Source organism: Triplophysa dalaica, chromosome 4 (genome assembly GCF_015846415.1).
Source record: "Triplophysa dalaica isolate WHDGS20190420 chromosome 4, ASM1584641v1, whole genome shotgun sequence".
Lineage (NCBI taxonomy): Eukaryota > Metazoa > Chordata > Actinopteri > Cypriniformes > Nemacheilidae > Triplophysa > Triplophysa dalaica.
In genome coordinates this window covers 10,919,966-10,947,656 of record NC_079545.1, presented here as the reverse complement: position 1 = coordinate 10,947,656, position 27,691 = coordinate 10,919,966, and the positions used below count along the sequence as shown (strand labels likewise).

General features: G+C 40.2%; 1 protein-coding gene across 2 annotated transcripts; it reads right to left on the bottom strand.

Moving 5' to 3' along the window:
- Positions 1 to 16,249: 16,249 nt before the first annotated feature.
- LOC130418838 (uncharacterized) lies at positions 16,250 to 23,144 on the bottom strand. Of its 2 annotated transcripts, XM_056744974.1 has the most exons (14): positions 23,044 to 23,144; positions 21,627 to 22,307; positions 21,384 to 21,452; positions 21,236 to 21,295; positions 21,023 to 21,135; positions 20,736 to 20,804; positions 20,536 to 20,646; positions 20,379 to 20,435; positions 20,162 to 20,227; positions 18,993 to 20,070; positions 17,735 to 18,798; positions 17,572 to 17,646; positions 17,385 to 17,450; positions 16,250 to 17,301 (listed from the first exon to the last, which is right to left on the bottom strand). In XM_056744974.1, the coding sequence occupies exons 10-14, from the start codon at positions 19,973 to 19,975 to the stop codon at positions 16,256 to 16,258; spliced, it is 3,234 nt and encodes a 1,077-aa protein (XP_056600952.1). In that variant the 5' UTR covers positions 19,976 to 20,070; positions 20,162 to 20,227; positions 20,379 to 20,435; positions 20,536 to 20,646; positions 20,736 to 20,804; positions 21,023 to 21,135; positions 21,236 to 21,295; positions 21,384 to 21,452; positions 21,627 to 22,307; positions 23,044 to 23,144; the 3' UTR covers positions 16,250 to 16,255. The 2 variants fall into 2 exon arrangements, with proteins under 2 accessions (XP_056600952.1, XP_056600953.1); XM_056744975.1 differs by lacking the exons at positions 21,627 to 22,307; positions 23,044 to 23,144 and having other exon boundaries at positions 21,023 to 21,295; positions 21,384 to 21,616.
- Between the last annotated feature and the right edge of the window lie 4,547 nt (positions 23,145 to 27,691).

The window sequence follows — 27,691 nt, the reverse complement described above, 5'->3', positions numbered from 1 at the left end:
GTTTTGTTTTATTGGTGACCAGATGACCTCAGTGAGCTTTGCCACTATAGTGGGGAGAAGGATGCAGGGCAAGGAAGGACAACTGCCAAAAAAAAAAGAAAACGCTTTGGTAAAAATTGTATTAAGTATACTTCTATCATGATAGTATGCTATACTGTATTTCAGTTATTTATCTAAGAAATGTTGTTGCATTACTATTACTTCTGTTCCTACAGGTCCAGTGTGACGTGTGTGACCGATGGTTCCACATCAAGTGTGCTAAAATGGTGGACCCAAGGAAGTACTTCAGCTGTACTGCATTCCAGTTTGTGCTTCCAGTTTAAAATTCTACTGCATTTCTTTTGCAAACATGCAAAAAAAGTAATAAAGTAATGTGCAAGACAAAGTCCAAGTTACGTGCATCGTGATATATGGTGACCTGCTGTACCACAGTCACTGTTCTCATCACAGCTAAATGCACTTCAGAATAAGACATAGAAGGCATTAGATATCTAAAGAGTGAATATGGAGAACAATAAGGCTATTCTGTGTATAACAGGGGAAGGTAACGGATTATTTTAGCCCGTAAGTGTGCATCGTGAAATATGGTGACCTGCTGCACCACAGTCACTGTTCTCATCACAGCTAAATGCACTTCAGAATAAGACATAGAAGGCATTAGATATCTAAAGAGTGAATATGGAGAACAATAAGGATATTCTGTGTATAACAGGGGAAGGTAACAGATTTTTTTAGCCCGTTACCGTGCATTGTGAGATATGGTGACCTGGTGTAGGACTACAAGGTTACTCTGTACATTATAAACATATCATTTTATAATATTTTCTTATGTACATTTTATAGCCTATAATGCATGTATGTATAAAACAAAGCTCATTGATGTTCATGTTTCTTAAATGGACAATGTTCAGATTGCTGTTCTATTATTTGTGTAAAAGTGAATACACACTCACACACACACACACACACACACACACACACATATATATATATAGATGTTTGTTTTCACTTTATATATACACACACACTTACATGTGGGCAATAAACAATTACCATGGCAATCAAAATAATGCCAAACGCAATCAGTAGAGGAATTAAATGATCCTGCTTCGTACAGTTCAATCTGCGTGTTCAGCCACTCACGTCACGTCATCACTCTTAACAGACTTTCCGAAAAGCCCGCTCACAGTAACGTGCACGAGAACAAAGCGCGTTATTGCCCAAGATTAAAAAACTGCGCACGAGCACAAAGCGCACCCTCCCCCGAATTTACGCTCTTTGCGTAGAGAATTGTCGACATTGACAACAGCGCCTACTGCGGTCACAAAATATCACGGGTAACAGAAAATTTTGTAACAGTTTGAAAGCGGAACGTCGGCCCCCCTACCAATAACATTGAATAAGTATGGTCCAAGCATAGTCGGATAATTCATTCAGTTAGTGCTCTGACTAAGGCTACGTTCAGCCCCGACAAAACGTTGCAACAGTTTTTTTGAACGGAAACGGTGGTGCGGTTGCGATGACGCAAGAGTTTCACTATCGCAGCTGAGATGGACATTCTTTGCGTTCCTTTTGAAGAATTTTCGAAGCCTGATGAAATCGGTATAAATACGTGTTGAATACTGTAAAATACATCTCTTCTAATATCTTCAATAGTTGCATATACCGAGCTGCATCAGACACATTTTAATGACTTTACTTGGACCCATTTCATTTATTCATTCATATTCATTAATTTATTTATTCATTCATTTATATAACTTGTTTTAAGGTATTTAATAAATAAAACGATTGGGGCCCAAGCAGCTGCTTATTTCGCTTATGCCTCGGGCCGGCCGTGCACCCACCAAACAATAGAAAACGTATCTGAAACCCCGCTGCACACCGTTGCAAACCGTTTCCAGAAAACATGTCGTTCAACCCGGAAACCGTAGCAAACGTTGCGCACCGGTTTGAGTTTGAAAATGCCCCGGGTCTCTGTCGCCTCTTTTCCACAGGCCGATGCTGCGCTTATCTATTTGGGCATGCACATTCGTCATTTTGCAACCCAACAGAGAGGCAACGCGGATATTTTCAGGTAAGCTTTCACCCAATGTAATTAGAAAAAAAAATATTTTGTTAATTATTTGACTCTAAAAAGTTGATAGTTAAGCACCCGCTGTACTACAGAATAGGTAAATTAGACTGTGGGCCCAAACTAAGTTAACATAACTGGTAAAAGCTTTATGTTTTACCAGAATATGAGCACAAATTAAGTTACCATTTGTTTTAACGTTCTTTTAAAGCTGACTTGAACTAGCTGTCGTGTTTTTAAGTGTGGAATAATGGAACAATGGGTTGATAAATCATTTTGTGTATGCTTTCACAGAGGATGGCTGTGCATTTGCATCTGCCAAATGAAGACGTAGGTGAGGTAAGGCATTAAAATATTAAATATTAAATTTGCTTATGCAAGTATCGATAATTTATTGCACTAAACGATGATTGGACAGGATGGGATAAACATTGATTTTTGTTGGATATATATTGTCTTTCTCTGTGCTGAGTGTGTGTCCAGCTGCACAGTGGTGTGTGTGGTTATAATCCCCACATTAATTTGTAATTCATTGTCTTAAAAGTGTATGATATATTCACCAAGAGGTATTTTATGCAATAAGAAAGTGCTAGATACTGGCAATGGTTGTGAAAAATGTGTTAATTTTAGTGCCAGCGAGGGCTCTTCAACATAGGTAAATATACAAATATAAAACAAATTTTACTGATGCACAACATGACGCAGAAGGGACAGTTATACACATACATATTGTAAATGCTTAGTATTGTGGGATATGAATGGTATAGATGTCAGAAAATAAGAAAATTATTTTAGAAAATTGCATGTCTGTGGTCCTGAGGACTGAGCCTAATTTGGACTTATCTTGTCTTAACACAAAAACAGCTGTAAATGATCATGTTTATGTCCAGAATGCAACTTTAATGAGCCGAAGAGAGTACACATCACTCCTCTCCTATAGTCCAGGCCAGGGATAGGCAATGTTTTGCTTCTATTGTTTACCTCTTTTGTAAATTGCATGGGATAAAAGCATCTGCTATATGACGAAATGTATATGACTAAATGTTTGAATTTAGTAAGTATGCTTTTGCTCATACAGGTTCCCGGTATGTTTAGCAACAATCCTGTCCTTACAGAAAGGTACTGTATGCCACACATGATTAGCACTTGTTTCTAACTGTGTGGTCTAGCCAAAAATAATAATTTGAGTGTGATTGTAATATTTTATGTTACCTTGTAACAAAGTAAGAAGTTTAAAAACATGCAAATCAAAATACAATTTGCAATCTGTTTACTATATTTATCTATAAAAGATATACAGCCTGCAGAACTAAAATATATTGTAAAAGCAAGGAATAATGGTTGAGTTCTTGGAAAATAATGCACTTCCAGAGGTGCTGTTTTATCTTAAGACATTTGTGAGGTATTTATCCTGGATCACCGTCGTTTTTAGGATTAATATCTTATGCATCTCATTTGAAGTTGTTGTTTGTTTTTCTGTTTCAGTGACCAAGCAGGAGAGGAAGACGACAGAAATAAGAGGGTAGTAGTGATTGTTAAAGGAAGGGTGAGGGAGTAATATTTATAGAATGGAATGTAAAAGGTTGGAATTTTTGTATTGTTTATACCCCAGCACCCCACACCTATTTTTCTTAAAAATTTCTCTTTTGATGTCAGTTCTTAGGAATGGTTCCCCTCACACACATCACAGAGGATGTACAAGTGGCAATACAAAACTGTGTTGCCAATTAGCAAAAACTCTCTGAGCTACATCATGCCGATGAAAATTTGTAAATCGTGCAGACTTCGGCCAAACGTACGTGTGCTATCTGAGATTGATATTCCAATGTCAATATAATTTACAGGGAATGATTTAGTCACAAAACCAGCTGTACAATGTTCATGTGAGTCTCCTCTATAATGCACACCACTGGATTTCATTTGCCCATAATAATATGTAATTTTTGTGGAGAATAATTAATGTGTTAAAATTGATTCCGGATTAAGGAACTAATTCTTCCCCTCAGCTATTAGAGTCTTAAACAGGTATGATAGATCCAACTATGAGATATGGCTCGTTGATCTTATAGATTTAAACTTTGAGTCCAGTTTCACTAGATTTCTCTCTGTCATGAACAAATGAAACCTGGAAATATCAACTCCGTTGTGAGTCAATCCTTTAACCCAACCACCAGGGAGATATAGAGCTGAATGGAAGAACAGCAGGCAGGAGACGAAGTGATGTTAAATAGACAGAAAAATGATTTATTGAATAATCTCAGTTGTGCGTTGATGCTCAGTCAAGCTCTGTCAAACTTCGTCTGACTAGAAGCAGATTCAATATGTGTTTTTAACCGTTCAAGATTACAGTATCAAAACATTGTCTCATGACATTATTATGAACCTTGAGATGGAGACCAACGGATACTCATATCAGCATTAGTCAAAATGCAACTGCCAACGAGGTTAAACAACAGGAGAGTAAGGATCAAATAATACAAATAGAAGTGAAGAATAAAAAAAAGGAATGAATACATATGATAGATGAATATTGTAATAAATGGGATAAATGAAATAGAATAATAAAATGAAATAAAACATGAAACAAGTGTATGTTTCTATCCAGATCTATCATTCCCCCCTCTTAATCATATATGAAATAATTTGATTATGTATGATTATAAATCTTAAGGATTAAAAGCAAGCAACCTCTCATAATCATGACGAACAAACAACCACAAAAAAATAAAAGTTTGGTTGATCAGGCCGTTTCCCTTCTCCATGCCCTTTAAATGGACAGATCATTTTCTCCTTCATACTCGCAAGAGAAAAGGATGTGTGTCTAGTCTCAATGTGTCTAGTCTCTGCGTACTGATCTCGAGGTTGAAAATAGAGAAAAAACATTTTATCCGGTCTGCAGGTGGTTGACGCCACGGAGTGTACTCTGTATGATAAGGCCTGAATCTCTCTGCAAACTGCTTAAAGGCTGCCGACATCAATCTGTAAAAACAAAAAGGAGAGAGAAAGGAAACAGAGGAATTACACATTCGAGGAAACAAATGATGTCATCAAACGGTGTTGAAGCGTTGACCTTATTTTAACTATTTTGACACCCTTGCAAAATCAAGCAGAGACTGTACGACTAAGCTGTAGTTTGGGTTAAGCTAATAACCCATCGCCCTCCACCTATGTTCATCGTGTGGGTGGCCCCCAAGTCAATAAAACTCAACTCAACTTTATTTATATAGTGCTTTTTACAATTTTCATTGTTACCAAGCAACTGTACATGAGTTACATTGAATACAAGAAAAACAACTAAAGGCATATACCTGTAAATAACAAGAAAAAGGTGAAAACAACGAAAGACAGACATACAAATGCTCCACACACAATATGCATACATGCTTACACACATAGACACACACACGCAAACACACACGCACAGTGAAAGCACACATTTGAGATAAAGGAGAGAGAACCACAGGTCAAATATTAAACGGACTATAAATTCTTATGTGCAATATTAATTATGTCTAACCTCTAATCTCTAAAGCAGCCCCCCCAGCCAGGCAAATGGTGCAAAAGAATATGCAAACGGTGGCGAGGAACCCAAAACTTCAATCGAGAAAAAAAACCCAGGCCCAACCAGGGGATTCCAGTTCCCCTTTGGCAAAAGCTGCTGCCTCTGCACAAGCTCAACAGTGCTTGCACGACAAGGCTAAATAAAAAATAAATAAACGTACTAATAAGGTAAATTAAAGATTTAAGATTATCATTAACAATCTAATAGCATTTGAAGTGTTGTAGAAAAATTGTGTCAAGTCGCTGCGTCCTTTATCCAGCTCTATCATCTTAGCTCTTGTCAGGTCACCGCTTCCCATTCTCAGCTCTGTCATCAGGTCTGGGCATGAACTGCATCCTGCAGTAACCTTGGAACAAAAAGACAAGACTGGCTGAGATTAGAGTACTGTTCTGCACTCTTTGGTGCAACAAGTACATCATTTGTTGTTGGATGTGTTCCTGGTTCCGGTTGATCTAAATAATGCAGCCTAAATCCTCTGAGGATTAATATTATGGAAGTGTAGTGTATGCAAGATTAAAAAGATGCGTCTTTAGTCTAGATTTAAACTGACAGAGTGTGTCTGCCTCCCGGACAGTGCAGGGAAGAATATTCCAAAGTTTAGCGCTTGATAAGAAAAGGATCTACCACCTGCACTTGATTTTGAAATTCTAGGTATTACCAACTGACAGGACGCCTGAGAGCGTAATGCACGTGGAGGACTGTAATACATAGATGTTATATCAAATACTGCGGGGCTAGACCATGTAGGGCTTTATAGGTAATAAGCAAGATCTTAAAGTTAAAGCGATGCTCTATCGGTAACCAGTGCAAGGTTGACAGAATCGGGGTTATATGCTCATACTTTTTTGTACCTGTAAGAACTCGAGCTGCCGCGTTTTGAACCAGTTGCAGTTTTTGTAATAGGCCTGCAGGGCAACCACCTAAAAGTGCATTACAGTAAACTAGTCCTGGTGTCATGAATGCATTAATTAATTTCTCTGCATCTGACAGTGACAGCATATGAACTAGTTTAGATATATCCTTAAGATGGAAAAATGCAATATTACAGGTGTTGGCGACATGGCTCTCAAATGACAGATTACTATCGAATACAATGCCAAGATTCTTAGCTCTTAAACGAGGATTTTATTGAGCATCCGTCAATAGTTAAGCAGTATTCTTGGTTGTTCTGATGGTGGTTTTTGGTCCAGTAAGTAACATCTCGGTTTTGTCCGAGTTCAGTAGTAAAGAATTGTTACTCATCCAGTTTTTTAAATCAACTATGCATTCCTTTATCCGATGGAACTGCTGGGTTTCATGAGGCTTCAAGGAAATATAAAGTTGAGTATCATCAGCATAACAGTTAAAGCTAATTCCGTGTCGCTTTATTATATCTCCTAGAGGTAGCATATATAATGCGAAGAGCAGAGGCCCTAAAACTGAGCCCTGTGGTACACCGTACTGGCCTTACGATTTGCGGAACACATCATTGTTTATTGCTACAAATTGAAAACGGACAGATAAATAAGACTTAAACCATTTCAATGCTATTCCATTAATGCCGACGTACTTTTCGAGTCTGTGTAGGAGTATGCTGTGGTCAATGGTGTCAAATGCAGCACTAAGGTCTAGCAGCACCAATAACCAAATACAGCCACAGCCAGACGCTAAAAGCAGATCATTTGTTCCTGGTAACCAAGATCTGGAGTTCCTGGTAACGACATTGATCGCCCTGTGATAACCTCAAAAGGACTCAACCCAGTCTTTTTGTTAGCTGATGAACGGATATTGCACAGAACTAACGGAAGAGCATCTTCCCATGTCAGTCCTGTTGTTTCATATTTTGCCAGTCGTGTTTTAAGAGTCCGATTAACTCTTTCAATCATACCTGATGATTGTGGGTGCCCTGGACAATGAAAGTGCCATTGCATTCCCAGAAGTCTGCTGAAAGTGCCCTAGTGATCGGTGATTCTATTGTCCGGAACGTTAACATAGAGACACCAGCCACCATAGTCAAATGTTTACCGGGACCCAGAGCGCCTGGCATCAAGTCAAATTTAAATGTGCTGGCTAAGGCTAATCGTAAATACAGTAAGATTGTTATTCATGTCGGCACAAATGATGTTAGACTCCGTCAATCGGAGATCAATAAAGATAATATTAAAGAGGTGTGAGCTCGCAAAAACGATGTCAGACACTGTAATATTCTCTGGCCCCCTTACTGCTTACCGTGGTGATGAGATTTATAGCAGATTATCATCATTAAATGGCTGGCTGTCTGAGTGGTGCCTGCAGAATAATATAGATTTTATAAATAGCTGGAAGAGTTTTGAGGGCAGACCTGACCTGTTGAAACGAGATGGTCTCCATCCCTCCTGGGATGGGGTTTCCCTCCTCTCTAGAAATTTGGCACACAGTCTTAATAATGCTAAAGTCTGACTACCTAGGGCCCAGGTCAGGAAGGAGACAGAATGGCTTAACCAACTGTCTGCTTGCCGTCTCGCGTTACAAAATACACAAAATATACAACATGTAATAATCCCTTTTTACAAACAACATAAAATAGAAACTGTGTCTGTCCCCCGGATTAGCAAACATAAGATATTGCGTAAACCTCTTGAAAGTAATTTAATAAACATTAAACAAATCAAACATGAATAAAATACAGATAATCAACTGTAAGACTCGGATTGCTTAATATTAGATCTATCTCAAATAAAGCACTTTTTGTTAACGATTTGATAACCGATCATAAAATAGACATGCTTTGTTTGACAGAAACATGGCTAAAGCCAGATGATTATATTATTCTAAATGAATCCATTCCATTCCATTCCATTTTCTACCGCTTATCTGAACTACTTCGGGTCACGGGGAGCCTGTGCCTATCTCAGGAGTCATCGGGCATCAAGGCAGGATACACCCTGGATGGAGTGCCAACCCATCGCAGGGCACACACACTCACTCATTCACTCACGCACTCACACCCTACGGACAATTTTTTCCAGAGATGCCAATCAACCTACCATGCATGTCTTTGGACCAGGGGAGGAAACCGGAGTACCCGGAGGAAACCCCCGAGGCACGGGGAGAACATGCAAACTCCACACACACAAGTCGGAAGCGGGAATCGAACCCCCAACCCTGGAGGTGTGAGGCGAACGTGCTAACCACTAAGCCACCGTCACAAGTCCAGTACGGTGTACCACAGGGCTCAGTCTTGGGACCTCTGCTATTCGCATTATACATGCTACCTCTAGGAGATATAATAAAGCGACACGGAATTAGCTTTCACTGTTATGCTGATGCTACTCAACTTTATATTTCCTCGATGCCTCATGAAACCCAGCAGTTTCATCGAATAAAGGATTGCATAGTTGACTTAAAAATGTGGATGAGTAACAATTTTTTACTACTAAACTCGGAAAAAAACAGAAGTGTTACTTACTGGACCGAAAACTGCTATGCGTAACAACCAAGAATACTGCTTAACGATTGACGGATGCTCCATAAAATCCTCGTCATCAGCTAAGAATCTTGGCGTAGTATTCGACAGTACTCTGTCATTTGAAAGCCATGTCGCCAACACCTGTAAAATTGCATTTTTCCATTTTAAGAATATATCTAAATTATGTCATATGCTGTCACTGTTAGATGCAGAGAAATTAATTCATGCATTCATCACATCAAGACTAGATTACTGTAATGCACCTCTAGGTGGTTGCCCTGCGGGCCTATTACAAAAACTGCAACTGGTTCAAAACGCGGCAGCTCGAGTTCTTACACGTACAAAAAAGTATGAGCATATAACCCCGGTTCTGTCAACCTTGCACTGGTTACCTATAAAGCATCGCATTAACTTTAAGATCTTGCTTATTACCTATAAAGCCCTACATGGTCTAGCGCCGCAGTATTTGAATGAACTTCTATCGTATTACAGACCTCCACGTACATTACGCTCTCAGGGGTCCTGTCAGTTGGTAATACCTAGAATTTCAAAATCAAGTACAGGTGGTAGATCCTTTTCTTATCTAGCGCCTAAACTTTGGAATATTCTTCCCTGCACGGTCCCGGAGGCAGACACACTCTGTCAGTTTAAATCTAGACTAAAGACGCATCTTTTTAATCTTGCATACACTACACCTCCATAATATTTATCCTCAGAGGATTTAGGCTGCATTATTTAGATCAACCGGAACCAGGAACACATCCAACAACAAATGATGTACTTGTTGCATCAAAGAGTGCAGAACAGTACTCTACTCTCAGCCAGTCTTGTCTCTTTGTTCCAAGGTTACCGCAGGATGCAGTTCATGCCCAGACCTGATGGCAGAGCTGAGAATGGGAAGCGGTGACCTGACAAGAGCTAAGAGGATAGAGCTCGATAAAGGACGTGACAACTTTGTTTTTCCTACAACCTTTCAACTGCTATTAGATTGTTAATGATAATCTTAAATCCTTAATTTTTATATTTTTATCAAGCCTTGTTGTGCAAGCACTGTTGAGCTTGTGCAGAGGCAGCAGCTTTTGCCAGAGGGGAACTGGAATCCCCTGGTTGGGCCTGGGTTCCCCTGAGGGTTTTTTTCTCGATGGGAGTTTTGGGTTCCTCACCACCGTTTGCATATTGTTTTGCACTATCTGCCTGGCCGGGGGGGCTGCTTTAGAATTCATACTTGTATTAAATGTGTCTCATGTACAGCTGCTTTGTAACAATGAAAATTGTAAAAAGCACTATATAAATAAAGTTGAGTTGAGAGTTGAGTTGAGTAAATTTCTTGACACACATGGCCAGTGAGCATTGTGCCACAATCAGAATCAATAGTGGTCGGAATTCCCCATCTGGGAATCACATCTCGAACCAAGATTTTAGCAGTAAAACCAGCAGTGCCTTTCTTAGTGGGGAAAGCTTCCACCCATCTAGAAAACTTGTCTACTATCACCAAAACATCCTGATAACCGTTACATTTAGGAAGAGTGATAAAATCGCATTGCAATTCACGAAACGGCCCAGAGGGTGCAGGTGTTCGATTTGAAACTGATGGAATCGGGGGTACCGAATTGTGATTTTGACATGTCATGCATCCGTTAGTTACAGCTTCTGCATGTTTCCTAAATCCCCTTGTCCACCATACTGTGTTAAAGCGTGAACACATTTGAGAAACCCCTATGTGTCCTAAGCTGTGTATCTGTGTGCCCAGATAAGAAAGCAAGGCTTTTGGAGCTACAGTTCTGTTTTGATATCTCCAAAATTTGTCATCTGACAATTTAAAACCATTTTCCATCCACTCCCATTTTTCTTCTCTGGAGCACTAATTTTGCATCTCCGCTATGTCTTTGAGCTGTGAGTGCTGTTCAATGACCTGCAGTTGATGTGCTTGAGCATTAGGAATGTCTGCCGTTCTTGCGGCGGCAACCTTGGCTGCCTGGTCAGCAAGAGAATTTCCCTTCGTTTTGGGGAAGCTGCAGAGCCTTTAAAAGATTTTCCACCACTCTACCATTTTTTATAGGCGTACCTGCATAGGTGAGGAAACCTCTTTGCTGACAACCTGCTCTGAAATTATAAACCACACCAAACACGTAGCGGGAATCACAGTATCACGGGAATTACTGTTTTGTCAGTTGCCAATTTACATGATTTTGAAAGGCAAATCAATTCAACTTGCTGAGCGGAAGTTCCTGGTGACAGGGCCCCTGAAGCCAACATTTCTGAATCAGTGGTAACTGCCCAACCTGGCTTGCGTTCCCCATTGTTCACAAAAGATGACCCATCAGTGTACAAAATCAGATCAGGATTTTGAATTGGTCAATTTTCTAAGTGTTCGTCTACGCTTAAATTCTGTACAATCTCTGCACAGTCATGGCCGTCTGGACATGTGCAGCTCTGCCTAAAGACAACAAAGCATGTACAGAATGTGGACAAATAATGGTACATCTCTGATCAAGCACTAGATGAGTCACACAATACAAAGCAAGATAAACTGCTTGAATTGCTCGCAAGCAAGGCCCCCACCCCAGTGCTACTGTGTCAAGTTGCTGAGAATAAAACCCCACACGTTTAGTTAAAACGGAGGTCATTTGACCTTTTTGTTCATGAACATGCAATGTGAATGATTCACTGTGATCTGGTATTCCCAAAGCTGGAGCTACACACAAAGTCTGTTTCAAATTCTCAAAACATAAGTGAGTATCAGGATGCCAGTCAACTAAGTCCTGTGCTCTGAGATTCCCTTTCAAAAAATTGTTTAAAGGTTGTGTTTTCTCTGCATAGTTTTAAATCCAACTACGATTGTAGTTACAGAGACCCAGGAAAGATCTTAACTCTCTGATTGTTTTGGGAAGAGGATGTCTTTTAACAGCCTTGCAGCGGCTTGTTGTTATTTTCATCTCACCATGAGAGAAACTCTGCCCTAGATAGTTTACCTCACTCTGACATAGCTGAGCCTTTTTCAGATTCACTCTGTGGCCTTGGCTGTACAGAAAATCAAGCAGCCACCTGACATCTCTCTATTGTTCAACTTCATTCTCTGAACAGACCAGCACATCATCAATGAACTGATGTTGACTCAAATTCTTTCAAGTGTCTATGTAGAGCCTGATGGTAAATAGTCGGGGCATTATGGAGGCCTTAAGGAAGACAAATAAACTTGAAATGCTGACCCTGAACTGTAAAAGCAAACCATGACTGCACATCTTTAGCAAGTGGCACTGATCAAAATCCATTAGCCATGTCAATCACTGAAAACCAATTGTGTTCTTGTTTAATCAAACTGAATATTGTGGCTGGGTCAGCTACGAGAGGAGTGATCTTATCAATGTACTGATTTGCTACCCTGTAGTCAATTGTGAGTCTCCATGAACCATCAGGTTTCTTTACAGGCCACACAGGACTGTTGCTAGGGCTGTTGATCTTAACATTAATGCCTTTCTCCTCTAGTTGTTCAATCACTGGCATAATGCCCTTCATGGCAGCAGGGTTGAGGGGATACTGCTTAGTGCAAGGGGGCGCTGTCCCTGTAAATGTGACTGGTTCCATAACAAGTAACCCACAATCTGTTTTATTATCTGTCCAAATCGCATGGGATCGTAAATCAGCTTTGACCAATGTTCTTAACCTCCAGGTTACTTTGCCCTCCTTAAATTCAAAGTTAGAACTTTGAGTTATCAACTTTTCCAACCCCAATAATGGTTGAGTGACTTCACCCACCCAAACTGCAGCATTGAACTCTTTGGCCCCAAACAAAAAGGTTATTGGCTGTGTTTTTGTTAAAAATGTTCCCTTTCCTGTTGGACCTGTGACATGAATGGTTTCTGTTGTCATCAAAACATTTGAAAGATAACCTGACGGAATCACAGTTAACTCTGCACCAGTATCAATTAGGAAATCTACATCTGTTTGTGTGTTAAGAATGTGGGCCCTCACATATAAGCCATCTGACTTATGCATAACCACTGCCTCCAAGGCCGTGAGACAGTGGTGACCTAGTTTCCCCATTCCTCTGCAGCTGGCTGTTGGACAGCACCCAACAGCCTTTTTTGTGTCTCACTGGGAAGCTGAGCAAACTGATAAACTGGATCTTAGACATTAGAAACATTGGGAGGAGGGGGAAAACTTTGCCAAACACTCTGCCCTCTCTGCTTTTATTTTTTTCCCAGTGTCCTTTTTCCACAACGCATGCAAACATCCTTTGGCACAGTATTTCTGGACCGATTTTCAGAATCTGCTTTCAAAGACCGCATTGATTTTGAGGCTTGGCCGGAAGCGGGAATCGAACCCCCAACCCTGGAGGTGTGAAGCAAACATGCTAACCACTAAGCCACCGTGCCCCCGCGGGGGCCGGTCGTGGATAGGTGGTATCCACTGACAGCCAATCAGATTGAAGCTCTTCTCCTGTTGTCCCAGGTCCTTGAGTGATGTCACACTCTAAAAAATGCTGGGTTATTTCTGTAAACACATTTTTGGGTTATTTGTGCTGGGTCATAAATTTGGGTTGTTTGAGGTACTGTAAACACACAGTTGGGTTGCTCATGCTGGGTCAAATGGACTGTAGGGGATCTTTCACCACTGAACAGCTGGGTTGGGTTATTTTGACCCAACCGGTTTGTTCATTTTTCCACTTCATCGAACCTTCTGGATCCTTCACGCGTCTCCTTGTCAGACGGCAACACACATCACAGCAAGCTGATTTTAAAAGGTAAATAAATATGATAATATGATTATTTGTAATAACTTGTGCTAAGAGCACACTGATTTTACTGTTTAATGCAGTATTTGATCTGTCGGTGTGCGGAGGAAGTGTTTTATTATGTGATTGATTAACGTTAAGTAATTTAGCAGCTTAGCATGCTATTTTTTTACAAAAAAAGTCCTTAACAATCGCTTTATCCTTATGTTATATAAATGTGTGTACATGTGCATATATTTTTACTTTAAAAGGTTTTTATCCTTCACGTTAAATCCTCATGGAAATGTATGAACTAGCCTTAGGTCAGAAATACATGGTATAGTTCGGTTACTGTTTGCCTACTGTATGGCTTTGTAATGTTTAGTCAGAATTAGATAATTTCATACAAAACTTAATCTAAGGGGATATTTTTTCAAGTGTCTGTGACGTGCCGGATCCAACCAACTAGCAATAATTTAAAATTTAGCATTTTCGCGCTTTTTTCCCTCAGGAAACGTTACCGTTAGCTGCATTAGTTAAAAGCTAAGCCTCTTAATCAGCCTCTTAACAGCAAACGATAGAAATAACTGACTTTTATACCATTTTCCAGCTGGTAAAAATACTAGTTTTCTAATAGTTTTGCCCATCACTGTGTGATTTATGTATATCCTCAGAAGTAAATGATATACAGTATGAATGTAGTGAATGAAGTAAAATACTAAAAGTGAAGTTTGAAGTTTTCTTCTAAAATTAGCATTTTTATAAGGCCTCTGTGTTTGTTCATTAAATGCACTTAACTTAAATGTTGGTTATGTTTTAAGACTAACTGTCATATATTTAACAGGTGGGGACTTTCATGGTGGAAATACTTGCAAAACGCTGAGACCAGTGATATAATCTGCACATTTTGTGCCTTTGGGATGAGGCAGCAACCTCAACCCAGACCTTCAACATTGTTTCGGGACACGCCATTGAAACTGACTTGTTGCTCAGTTGATCTGTTTCAAGTCCTTTTCTGTGCTTGATGTTAACTAAGCAGTCTCTTCCTACTTAGGAATTTCTCCAGCATGCAGTTTATCGTATTGATGGACATGAGTCTAAATGTGGGAAGTTTTTGAGGACAACAGTTTTTTCTGGACACATGCTTTAAGTTGTCACATGTAGTGTCTGTTGTTTGGAGTCTTTGTTTGGCTTAGTTTTAATGGGACACTGTTTGGACTGATTCTCATGTGCCAATAATATATTTTTGAGTGTTCTAATGCTGCAATGTTGACATATAGAATAGGAATCTACAGTGCCTAATTCACCCAGTTTTGTGTTTTTAAAGAAACTGATCTACAAAAACTTGTTTTTATGTGTCTGTAGGTGTTGGATGAAATGTATGATAATTGCACCCATTCAATAAATGTAAAGAAATAAATTTAATAAAAATGCATATTTACAATTGCATTTGTTTTGTGTAATTGTATTACATATAAAATATAATAATTTTACATTCCCTTGAGATTATATATTTTTATTGGTAAATATAAAAGTAGCAAGGCAATGAGACAACATATAACCCAATGTTTAGGTTATGTTAACCCAGAAACACAGTTAACCCGACCCACTAGTTGGGTCAAACAAACAACCCAGCATTTTGGGTCAAATGGTTCAACCCAGCACTTGGGTCAAAATAACCCAGCGCGTGTTCTGTCCCATAGTTACCCAGCAGCTGGGTTAAGGTTGGGTTATTTTCTAACCCAGCAATTCTTAGTGTGCACAGCCAATCAGATTTTTTCACATCTTTTTTTTATGTTCGTTTGCACGGAGGTTTGAATCCCACTCGAAGCAACTCTGAAACATTGTTTTACAAACATTTATGAGTTTTTTATTACATTTAAGCAACCTTTTAAAATGTTGGAATATTGACAAAGTATAAGTATTAAAAGGATTTAAATTGAAATTGGGTTAAATGAAAATGTTGACAGAATATATTCATTGATGGTGTTTTATTTATCATTTCTTTAACCACAATAAATGTTTGAAAACTCTATTCTTATGAACATTAATTTGTAACAATTAAAAGGTTATCTGAAATGTAAATGTTGGTGTTCATAACAAAATATTCTTAATGTCAGTGTTGAAATAATTTTTTATTGTTCTCTTCACTATATGTTATTACCCTGTAGGATTTTTGATCAAATGTACATAAAATAATATTTTTAACAGCACCGAATGTATTCACATTTATGAAGAGTATTTTTTTATTTAAACTCCAATTACAATACATATGTCTCTTACCTTTGTAGTGCTATAACATTTGTAAATAAAATATATTTTACATCAGTTGAAAATATTTGCCATTTATTTGTATGTATATAAATATAAAAAAAGAGTAGAGGATAAGTGCTTTTTTAGATAGTTTTTATTGTTTTCTCAACATTTAAAAAGGCAAAACAAACAAGCAAAAGATATTTACACGTGGAAAATTCTCATTTACTTTTTTCCAGAAACCCATCTCTGTCTTTCCATATTGTAAAAAGTAGACTTTTGAAAGTCTTTCCAGGTCATCTCTTTCTCCATACCCTGTTCTCTGTGTATGGAATATACTTTAGCAGGACAATAAACATATTTCCCAGCAATTCCAGGAAAGCCCGTATGTATGTGTGGACTGTTTGGACCTTGTTTGAGTTCCATTTTACAAAACCGACACAGGCGACCTACATGCGGAGATTCAGGAATTTTTCGTTTTTGCTGTCCCTTCTCTTCCACCCTTTTTTTTGTATCCAAAACTCTGGTCGGATACAACTCTGTTTCCATAAAATCTTTAAAAGGCATTATGGGATTTGTCAGGCCTTCACCACTATAAGCCTTAAAAACCTTGGTGGAACAGTAGAAGTACCTAACAGGTCCTTGCTGGTAAAAAAAATGGATGGAGGAACCATCACTTTCATAGCGAGACTTGGGCTGTCTGCAGGCAGCACAAGTCTTCATCTGTTTCTTTTTTTGTTCTGGTTGTTGTTGTTGTTGTTGCTGTTGATGCTTCTCCATAATACCCTCAACGATCCTCTCAATGGTTGCGTGTGAAAGTGGTGTGGTCAGAGCAAGTGCTGGTGGGTTTACAACTGCAGGATTAATTTTAACCACTGGCACACTAGTAGTCTCGCTCCCCTCTGTCAGAGAGTGCCACAGTCGCTGTGTCTGAAGTAGTTTTTCAGGAGAAGTATTTAACGAAGAACTGGTGTTTAGCAATTTGGCCAAGTGCTTGACATACTGAGCTATGTGCAGTTTTGTAGTAGGATGGAGCATGCTGTTGGGATCAGTACTGGAGTTATGGACCATTGCTGCATACTCCTGATCCACAAGTTTGAGCATATCCTTCTTCCCATGATGTTCAGTAAGCAGGTTGTCAATTGCCTCCTTCATTGCCGTTGTCCACCGTTTGTGGTCTAGCACAAACACCCTTCCACCAGTCTTCACAGGTCCAGTACGAGCGCTTGCAGGTGAGGACACCATAGGCAGAGGCGGTACATGTGTTGTTCCTATAGCACAGAAAATCAGGCAATCAATATTTTGGCTCTTATACCATTTGTTAAATTAATTTGTTAATTTTTTTAATATTCACCTGGCTCTGACTGAGGCTCTGTGCAGGCACGGTGAAACAATGACACAGGCAGCGTATCAGCAGATTCTACAACAGCAGCAGCACAAATACTTTTTTCATCAAGGTGTATTTTTAGCAAGTATTTAGTTTTATGTGTAAAGAAAAAGGGCATTTTAAGCATGACACTGTACATATGTAAAATGTTTACCTGGCTTAGGCTGAAGATCCACATCAGCACCATGGCATGAGGACAGCAAGGGGGCAGGCAAAGTGGTAATGGATCCTAGAGGAACAAAACAGCATTAATAGAGTCACTTTAAAGACATTAAGTGTATGATAACGTCCTATATATTCTTTTAAAAAAGCGTTACCTGACTCTGGATGTGGATCAAGGTCAGATGAAAGGTATCCAGCCCTGGCAGTGGACGGTCTGCTTTGCTCGGGAAGATCTAAAGGCAGATCAGTTTTGCTCTTATGCTTTTCCCAATCTAGCACAACAGGGCGACATCCAGGCTCCACATAGTCTAGCCCAAACCTCTCCCCAGAATCCTTGCTGGACACTAGAAGGGCAGGATACTTGGGCATTCCGAACACCCTTTCAGACGTAGTATTGAGATCTGCGATCAGGGATGGATCAAATACACCAGGAAGCCGAACACCTGGTGATTTCAGGTCCACCAGGCGCTGAAAGTTCCAACGTGCCACTCCCATCATCCCCTGGGCTTGAAACAACTCAGAGGAAACACGTGTGCCGGTGACCCACTGAGCCTGGTGGAAGTGGTAGCCCTCCTGCTGTGATGTGCCTCTTATTGGCACCCAGACATCAACTTTAGCTCCCTCACCCTGGACGTGATTAAGCTGCAGTGTCCCACCATGCCTATACAGGATCTCACCTGCTACTTCAGGATCACTGAGACATCCCCTCAAAATATGGACACGCTGAATGCGCCATGTCTTCAACATAGAGGGTTTGTAGAGGTGAACACCATTTGGATCAGCTGCCAAATGGAAGTGCTGCGTGACCCCCTCAATCCTTTTGAGAAGTTCTTGAGAACCAGGAATCTTTGTTCTGCAGTGCTCCCGAATGTGCTGCTTGGTGGGGTTGGCTGGCTGAATACCACAAAATGCATAGGCATTCTTGAGCTTCATCAGGTCTTCTTGATCCACCACACAGAAAGCAGCAGACAGGAACTGGGTGAAGGAGCTGTATAAAGCATGATGCTCGGAAACACACTCCCGGTGAAAGCGCCTCATGCAATGAAACAGGTCGAGCTTGACATTGATGTGCTGATTGAAGCGAGATCTTGATGCGCATGCATTTTGCAGTTCACCAGAAGTGGCCTCGGCAATATCAGCATCAGCAGTTCTCCAGGCATTCCAGTTGAGATGTTCTCCTGCCTGCAGATCCGGCACCCTGAACGCTGCACAGCAATCCCTGAAACAGAAATATATATATTTTTAATTATAGTATAATTAAATTTAATTGTAGTATAATTACATATTAAAACTACAGTATTAATAGGTCTAAACAACAGTTTATGAGTAAAAAGAATGTGCACAGATGGTGGATTGTGAGGAAATGCAGGCAAACGATTGCATGATTCAAATGTCCTGTCCACCCAATGGTACCTTGCCTTTTCCACTCCTGCAATGTTGTACCGGTTTGCTAGGCCCTGATACATGGGTTCCAATGACCTTTCCGTCTCAGACTGCACCATCACCCACGAAAGGATCATCCAGTTTTCGTTCATGGTGGCGTAAGATGACATTGTGCCAGAGGTAAATGTAACTTTCCTTGCCACTTTCCGGGTGTGGTCAGAACGTAAAGCCTGCCCAAAGGTGCCCTGCAGTAGCTTTCTAATAGCTACCTGTTGTCGCTGGTACTCATAAAGGAGGCAGTCAGTGAGGTAGTCTGCAGACACAGAGATTCCATTCCATCCATCAGGATCATCATACTCGCCAAAGGGAGCAGGCTTGGTCTCATTTCTTAGGAATCCTGTGATGGTTTTCTGTCCATACTTTCCAGCCTCAGAATCCAGGACATTCTGGCAACTGAGGAGGTAGGCAAAGTCGGCACGTTCAAATTTCAGGTGCATCATTTCAATCACCTGCCTGGCCATGTCTGAGGGTGATTTTCCGGTACGCTGCAGCTCATCCATCACAGATCTACAGATGGCCTTCTTGTAAGTAAGAATTGCTGGCAGTACATTTGTAAACCGTTTGGGGAGCTTTTCCAGCCACTGTGGGTTGTCTGCATACCACCTTTTCTTGCAGACTTTGCAGCACAGCCGAGATGAGAACAGGTAGTACTGACCTGTGATGCCCACGATCACACAAGGTCTACCAACTCCTGCACACGTGACCTGGGCTTTGCTACACCCCGCAATGCATGGCAGAGCATAGTTACTCTTAAGTCTAGCCATCAAGGTGTCATTTTCAGGTTTCCAAATAAAAAAAGGATGAAGCTGAAAATATTTGGCTGACGGCAGATCAGAGACTGTGTCTATCAGCTCAGGTTGAGGAGGTAAACGCCACAGTGACACGGTCTTCATGGGGTTGCTCACAGGAGGAGAGCCTGGCCACAGACCCATGGATTCCAACTCAGTCTTCATCCAGATCCTCTGTTGATGAGAACTCTTCTACTGACGCGTGTTATTATCATTTCCAGGAAGCTGTGGAGCAGGAACTCTAGGAAGGGTTGGTGTGCCTGGGTGTTTGAAAATAAGAAAAAATAATAAAGTATTGTTACAGATATTAAATATGGTAATCACTTTTATATCCACAGAATACTCTCTTACTTTGCGCTGTCGGTCGAACAGGTGGTGGAACACACACTGAAGGAGGAGGAGCAGAGGAACACGGTTCTGAAAGCACAAATAAAATAATTAAAGCTGTTGTAAACAAAGTTAAACAAAAAAAAACCCGTTCTAGACATGTGACGAGGTCTCTATAAATTCACAATTCCAAACATAGAAATGATTCAACCCATATATATCTAATGCAACCCATTCTTACCATCTTTGTTAGATTCCTCAAAAGAAAGTGTCCTGCACGCTCGAGAGATACTGCCCTCTGATGAAGAGAGACACATTGTAAAAGAGGTGATAGTTTTAAAAACATGCATTTATAATGTATGATTCAATGTATCCATAAACTTGACATTAGAACACACCTGTCGCTGAAACACCTTTTTTTGATTGTGTGGAAGCTGATGGTTCCTGCACAAGAAACATCAGCTCTTTAGGAAGGGGCACTGGTGTTTTCAGAGATGGCACAGCTGGTGCTTTAAAAAGGAAGTCAGAAAAAAATTCAATTCAAAGTTATAAAGAAGACAATTATATGATCAGAGAGGCGGAAATAAAATGTGTTTACCATCCACAGGAGACAGACGCAGTTCCTTTCTAATGACCATCAGTGGTTTCAAAAGGACAGTAGATGGTTCTGCAAGACATAACATCTTGTTAATAATATCAATAGTCTTAAGAGATCTGCTTACTTTAATAGAATGAATGAAATGATGCATTAAGCCTTCTCAAATAATGTCACAAACATTTTAAACTAAACAGGGAATGTAAACAATGTAATTACAAGAACATGCACGTCTTCATGTATTAATAAACTGAAATATTTATAAGTTTAGAGTCAAAGTGAGCACTTACCCAGAATGGGGGTTTATCAGTTCATCGTGGTGGGGGAATCAATTCATAGCCCCTTGAACAGTTAGTATAATGCCAACAGCACACAGATTTGTTAGTGACACACGGCCAACACACTGACACATTTAGACAAAAAAAATTCATATTCAGTTTTGGAGAACATTTAATTTCATAATTCATCAACACGAAAGTGCTGACACTAAAGTGAATAAAAACCTGTCGTTGTTTCTGTCGAGTGTTTCACTTCAGCAGCTGAGCACGCAGATGATGCTGGCGCTAAAAAAAAAGGAAAAATTAGGGAACATTTATTAAATATATCAACTTATTTAATACAAGATGTCATTTAAGAAAAAAAAACACTCACACTGCACCAGTAGCTTAGAGGGGGTGATGTTCAGCATTGCAGTCTCCAGCTCAGCGTCTTCATCCATCTCTGTATGGTTGACAAACAAGAGTTAAAGGTTGCTTTTACGCTGCACTTGGATTTTTTCAAATGTAACTTCATACTTTACCTTATTCTTTGTAAAGCACAAAGTATGTTTATACTTATTGACATAAATGTAAAGATTCTCTTCTGAAGGCCAAATTAGGGGAAATAACAACTGACCTGTGGGCTCAGATGTGGCAGGAACATGCGGACGGCAGACTGCTGCTGCTTCAGCAGGTATTGTTGCAGTTTATGCATCCGTGTCCCTCGGACACACTTAGCCCCCATTACAAAGGACGCGTAACCATCAGCTCTGCCGTCCCAAATCTCCTTCCATGTACTCTTGGCACGAGCTCCGAAACCAACCAGCTGATCGTCGCCTGGTGATGCCGCTGTTGCAGCTGGAGTTTTGGACGTGTAATGTAAAAGAGACAGAATCTCCTCAAAGCTGTGGGCGTACTGCATAAAAGAGACCAGGCTGCTCTTGCTGTGCCCCTCGGTCATTGTGACTCCTGCAGCCTCTTCTTGCTGAAGGTTCTTCATCAGAGAGATGGTGTTCCCCAAATCATTTTCAAGGAGCCACCGGAAGGACTTCCCCTTGTATTTCCCAAACTGCAGGATGTACTCACCAAAAACTTCTTTTTGGTCTGAGGCATCACCTCCTCTTTGACGGACCACATTCAGAGCATTTTGTCTCACAAGCTCCAGCTTAATTGGTGCCGACTTGTCCTGCAAAGATAGGTTGTTTTTTATTGTTCTCGCCTGGTCAGTTGGATCCTGCAGAAGATATCCCAGCGGTCCCTTACGAAACGCAACCTTTACCCTTCCAGGAAAAAAAATGACCCTTTTCTGCATGATGACCTGCGAGACAAAAATGGCAGTTTTTTTTGTGTTAAAATTTACATTGGAATGAAAAAGATGAAAAACCAGATGGTTTTTCACAAATGCAGTACAAACAGTGTTGTGATGAAACGGACAACTGTATGCTTTGTTTTCTAATAAGCACTCCAATATTTTACATTTCAGAACAAAAACTCTATTCATATACATAAAACACTTCCAACCAATGATGTCCCTTACTAAAATTAACCAAGGTTTTACTGCAGTTAAAACGGAATAAAGACAGGGTTACTGTAGTAAAACCATAGTTACCAAAAGAGAACTATGGCTTTAAAAAACAAAGTTAAAGCATTGATACTGTGGTAAAAACAAAGAAAACAAGGTTACTACACTGTTACCACAAAAAAACATCATCTAATTTGATTTATAATTAACTGAAAATACAAATTATGAGGGCAAGATGTGCAAAAAAATCTGGTAAACATCCAAACATCCCTCAATAAACAACACACAAATCTATATGTAAACATCACACAACAAAGGAAATGCACAACCATAAACACGAATTACGGTCATGTTCATTCATACATTAGCGAGCAAATGACCCAGCGATGTGTTTTAGAGATAAGTTTGGAAACAAACACACAAACAATATCTCATTGGGTGCTTACCGGAGTTTGTTGACAAAACCGACTCTGGTGTTAAAATCTACACACGTGTATTGCAAAACACGAGCGGAGGATTTGAAAAAACTTACTTTTTATCGATGAGACGAGAAAGCGATGAATAAATCGAGCAAAGTTCTGGGCGAGTCGTGTCTCTCGGATGCGGAAGCGAAAATGGCGACTTCAAATCTCCCGGCGGTGCATGACGCGGAAGTGCGCCACAGAGCGTGAGTGGCCGAAAGGGTATTGCATCCGTAGTGTTTTAGCACTACCATTGAAAATGAATGGGAAACTGTTTAGAGCCGTTTAGCGAAACAATCCCCGGCGGCCGCGGCAGTTTTCATCATATCATCAACAGTGAAATTAGTGTCTGTGGGAGTACCTAAACCCTCTTTCCTGTTACAAACATTTAAACACGTCTTTGGCATTTGCAGCCAAATATTTGTAATGGACTTCATCACGACCATGAATCTCACGATCCATTAACACGATTCCATCCTTTGTTTTCTGAATATAAACTTCAGTTTCCTTTTGGCCTTTTTTAACATCAACCCTCAAGGGTCTGAGTCTTGCCTTTGCTCCCTGACATTCATAAGAATCAGTCTCTGTGTCATAATCAGTATCACAGGATTTAAGGATTTTCCCTTCTCTTACAGAAGGAGGTTTTTGCTTCTCTTTGTCCTTTTTACCCTGTTCAAACTGATCTTCGAACTCCTTGCACCTGTCCTGTAGAGTTGTTATTTCTACAGTCATGACTTCCTTCTCTTTGTTTAAATCATCACACCTATCTTGTAATCCCCTCAGTTTGCTTTCCATAACATCTTTCTCCCTGTTATGGGTATCTTTGTCTATTTTCTAGTGGTGGGCCATTATCGCCGTTAACGCGCTGCGTTAATCTATTCTCAAAGTTGGGTTGGGAGCTGGGTCAATACTACGCAAGCTATGATGACTTTCACCTTAATATTTAAGCACGGATGTATACCTAGCCCAATTGCAATGTAGGGGGCGAGAACGAGTCTTCGAACCTGTATGCCTAACGTTACTGTGAAATTACTACATCACATTGACGTGCTAACATGGATGCAGCTGTGAAGTCACCGGGTTTGCTTCAGGGAAAGTTTATTTTTAAGAAGCTTCCCAATGGAAACCTCGATAAAACTAAGGTTATTTGCACCTTTTGTAATGCGGAATTAGTTTACTGTAGGAGTTCTTCCAGTCTATAGTACAACCTGAACGCTAAGCATCCCTCAGCTAATGCGGAAGATGCCGGGCCAAGCACTGATGTACTGCAGGAGAAAAGTGGTCGTCGTCAAACTACCATGTTTTAGTTCAACTTGCTCAGTGGATTGCCACCAGCTGCCGGCCCATCAGCGTGGTTGAAGATGATGGGCTCGGGCTTGTTCTACAGGCGGCCACAGGTGACCCATGTTACAAACTACCTGCGAGGCGAACTATCATGAGGAGAATACATGACCAGTACGCCGTAGAGAAAGCCGCAAAAGATGAGAAGATGGTAGAGGCTAGGTTTGTAGCACTGACTTGGGGCCATTGGACATCTGTCAAAAACGATAACTACCTCGGCGCTACTGTACACCTCATCTATGCCAGCTGGGAAATTCACTCCTTCGCTTTAGGTAGGCTACGTTATGTAATTTTAAATTACATAATTTAATTTACTTACTTAGTCGATTAATTACCACGACACCACAAATTACGACCACATTATGTTTGCTTCTTGATGATTGCTAGTTGTTAGTAGTGAACTTATTCTTATCTACTTTGTCTGTCCGTTAGGTGTGATGAAAACAGAGGAGCGTCACTTTGCAGAAGCATGTGCCAGGCAGTTTCTCGACGTCGCTAATCACTGGGGGATAGCTGACAAAATCAGCTCTATTGGAACAGACAGCGCTCCTAATATGGTGGCAGCAGGGAGGATACTGCCATTCGAGCATTTGCCTTGTGTTGCGCATGTTGTACAGAGAGCTATTGTAATGTCTCTTCGGGAAGGTGGTTTTGATGGTGCACTGGCCAAGTGCCGTAAAGTGGTCGGACATTTCAAACACAGTCCGGCCAACTCAGATGAGCTGAATGTCCAGCAAGCCCCCTTGGACAAGTTCAGGAGCCACTCGTGCAAGATGTTCCAACACGTTGGAATTCCACCCTTGAGATGATCAAGCGTGTGAGACGCAACAGAGACGCACTGCACACAATGCTTTCTCAGCAGAAGCACAATCTGGCCCTCCCAACAAATGCTGAATATGAGAAGTTGGCAAAGCTAGAGAAACTGCTGGAGCCTTGCAGGTATGGTCTACAACGATAGCGTGTTCATGTCTGTCTGTGTAGATACATCACTGAGCTCCTTGGTGGGGATAAGTATGTATCCTGCTCTGTGGTTCTACCTGCCTTGTGCCACCTCCAGCACGCGATGAAGATCTCAGATGATGATCCTGGCTATATTGTGCGATTCAAGGCTGCCTTCACCAAGGACCTCAACCAGCGGAGGGAGAATCTAAACCTGGAATGGCAATGAAGATAACTGCATTGTTTGACCGATCTAGTGGCTTAACAGTCTATAATGGTCAATGAATAGATGAATGAGTCATGAAGAAATATGGAGGTTGGATTTGGAAAGTGAAATTTTCATCAATCAATAATAATTATTTTTTATTTATCAAAGGTGGCGACTGCTCTAGATCCACGATTTAAGGACCTCAAGTACGGCATACATATTAGGACATCGTCAGACCTCAGCGTCAGTACTCCGGTATCAGATAGAACGGCATCGCGCTTCAGACAAAGCGGCATCAGTTCTCAACAAAACAGCGTCGGTGAACAACAAGGCATCGGGCAAAACGGCCGCAGACTAAAAAGCATCAGCTCTCGTGCAACAAGGCATCGGGCAAAATGGCCTCAGACTGAAAAGCATCAGCTCTCGTGCAACAAGGCATCGGGCAAAATGGCCTCAGACTAAAAAGCATCAGGTGACTCGAGAAATGGCAACGCCCCCCGCGTGACGTCATTGCCGCAAACCGTTTTCTAAAAGCACTTTTACGGCAGACAAACAGGTACACGCGAAAGATACACATTTCCATGAGTTTTTACTAGTTTTAATCGTTACACTTATATATATGCAACATGTTCTAGCCTAAATTGCTTAATACAGTTAGCATGCTAAAATTAATGTTAATTATCTTTCTTATATGTTTGTGTGTGTGTTTTTATGACAGTCAATCAAGAATGGAGACAGAGAGAAGTATCCGTTTTGAGCTTGGTTGAAGGCTAACGTTACTATTACTACACATTACAAGATTTACTGTACATACTATTTATTATATTAACTTTTGTAGCTACTATGTTTTTCTTGTAGCCCAGAATTGATCAATCTTGTTTATTTGAATTTTAACTTTCAACGTTAAATGTACTAGGCAGATTATAAATTAAATAAAATTGCCTTGACTTTAAGTGGATGAAATGATACAATTGCTTTTTGCCAATGGATGTAAACAGAAAGAAATGTGCTCTGTTCTTGGTGCTTCTGATTTAAAATCAGGTGATTTTTAAATTGTTGTTTGTTACTGTTTTCCTGATAATACTAAATAGGCCTGTAAATTCGTAATACAAAAATACGTTGAGCTTTCTTAAAATGCGACATAAGCTTGTTCACAGGATTCTTTTTCCTCATACAGTGAAAGGCATTAAAGACGAATAATTAAATCTCTTGGTTTGAGGCGGAGGAGTAACAACCGGCCCCTTAACGAAATACGGCAAGCTATAATGGTGTGCATTTTCAATTAACCTGCATTTAAAAAATACTTGATTTTGAAAATACTTTTTATAAAGTTCCTTTGTATTTAATTAATGGGTCTAATGCAAAATTTTGTTTATTTTCAGAGTGAGTTAAAACACTGTTCACCTTGGCAGGGTATCCGTGCAATGCATAAACGGGTACGGGATGTCAGAGGAATCCGGCCTTGCTACAGGTATATGTATTTAAACTTAACTAACATGGTCAGATTTAGCCCAGACACATTCCTTATGCCAATACGTATATGGTTTTGTCTATTTCTAGGAATGATGTGGGTGTAATAATGGCAGAGCTTGATGCCAGTGGACTTATCAAATGGGTTAGGGTTAGGGATCTATCTATCTATCTATCTATCTATCTATCTATCTATCTATCTATCTATCTATCTATCTATCTATCTATCTATCTATCTATCTATCTATCTATCTATCTATCTATCTATCTATCTATCTATCTATCTATCTATCTATCTATTATCTATCTAACTAGAATTAAGTTCTTATAAGAAAATTAATAATAAACCTATCACTTTAAGGGATCATATGTTGCAAACACGTGTTTTTATGTGTCTTCGGTGTGTTATAAGTTGCCCATGCATGTATAAAACACGTAAAATTGCAGAAATGAAAGTGTGGGAACAAATGATGCATTCAATGTAAAAGCGAATGCTCACCAAGACCTGCCTGAAACACCTCGTGTAACACCCCCACAAATCAACATCAGTTGGTGGTCTAATTTGACTAAGACCGCACAAATGTATACACAAGTAAGGTAGGTGTACCTGTCAGTAAAATTGAAGAGGAACCTGATGTTCCAAATATGCTCAGAGGCGTTTCATTTCCCTCACACCCTTGCAGTATTCAACCAATCACTACACACTGGTTAACTGGCCAATCACAGCACACCTCGTTTTTCAGAGCGATGAGCTTTGTAAA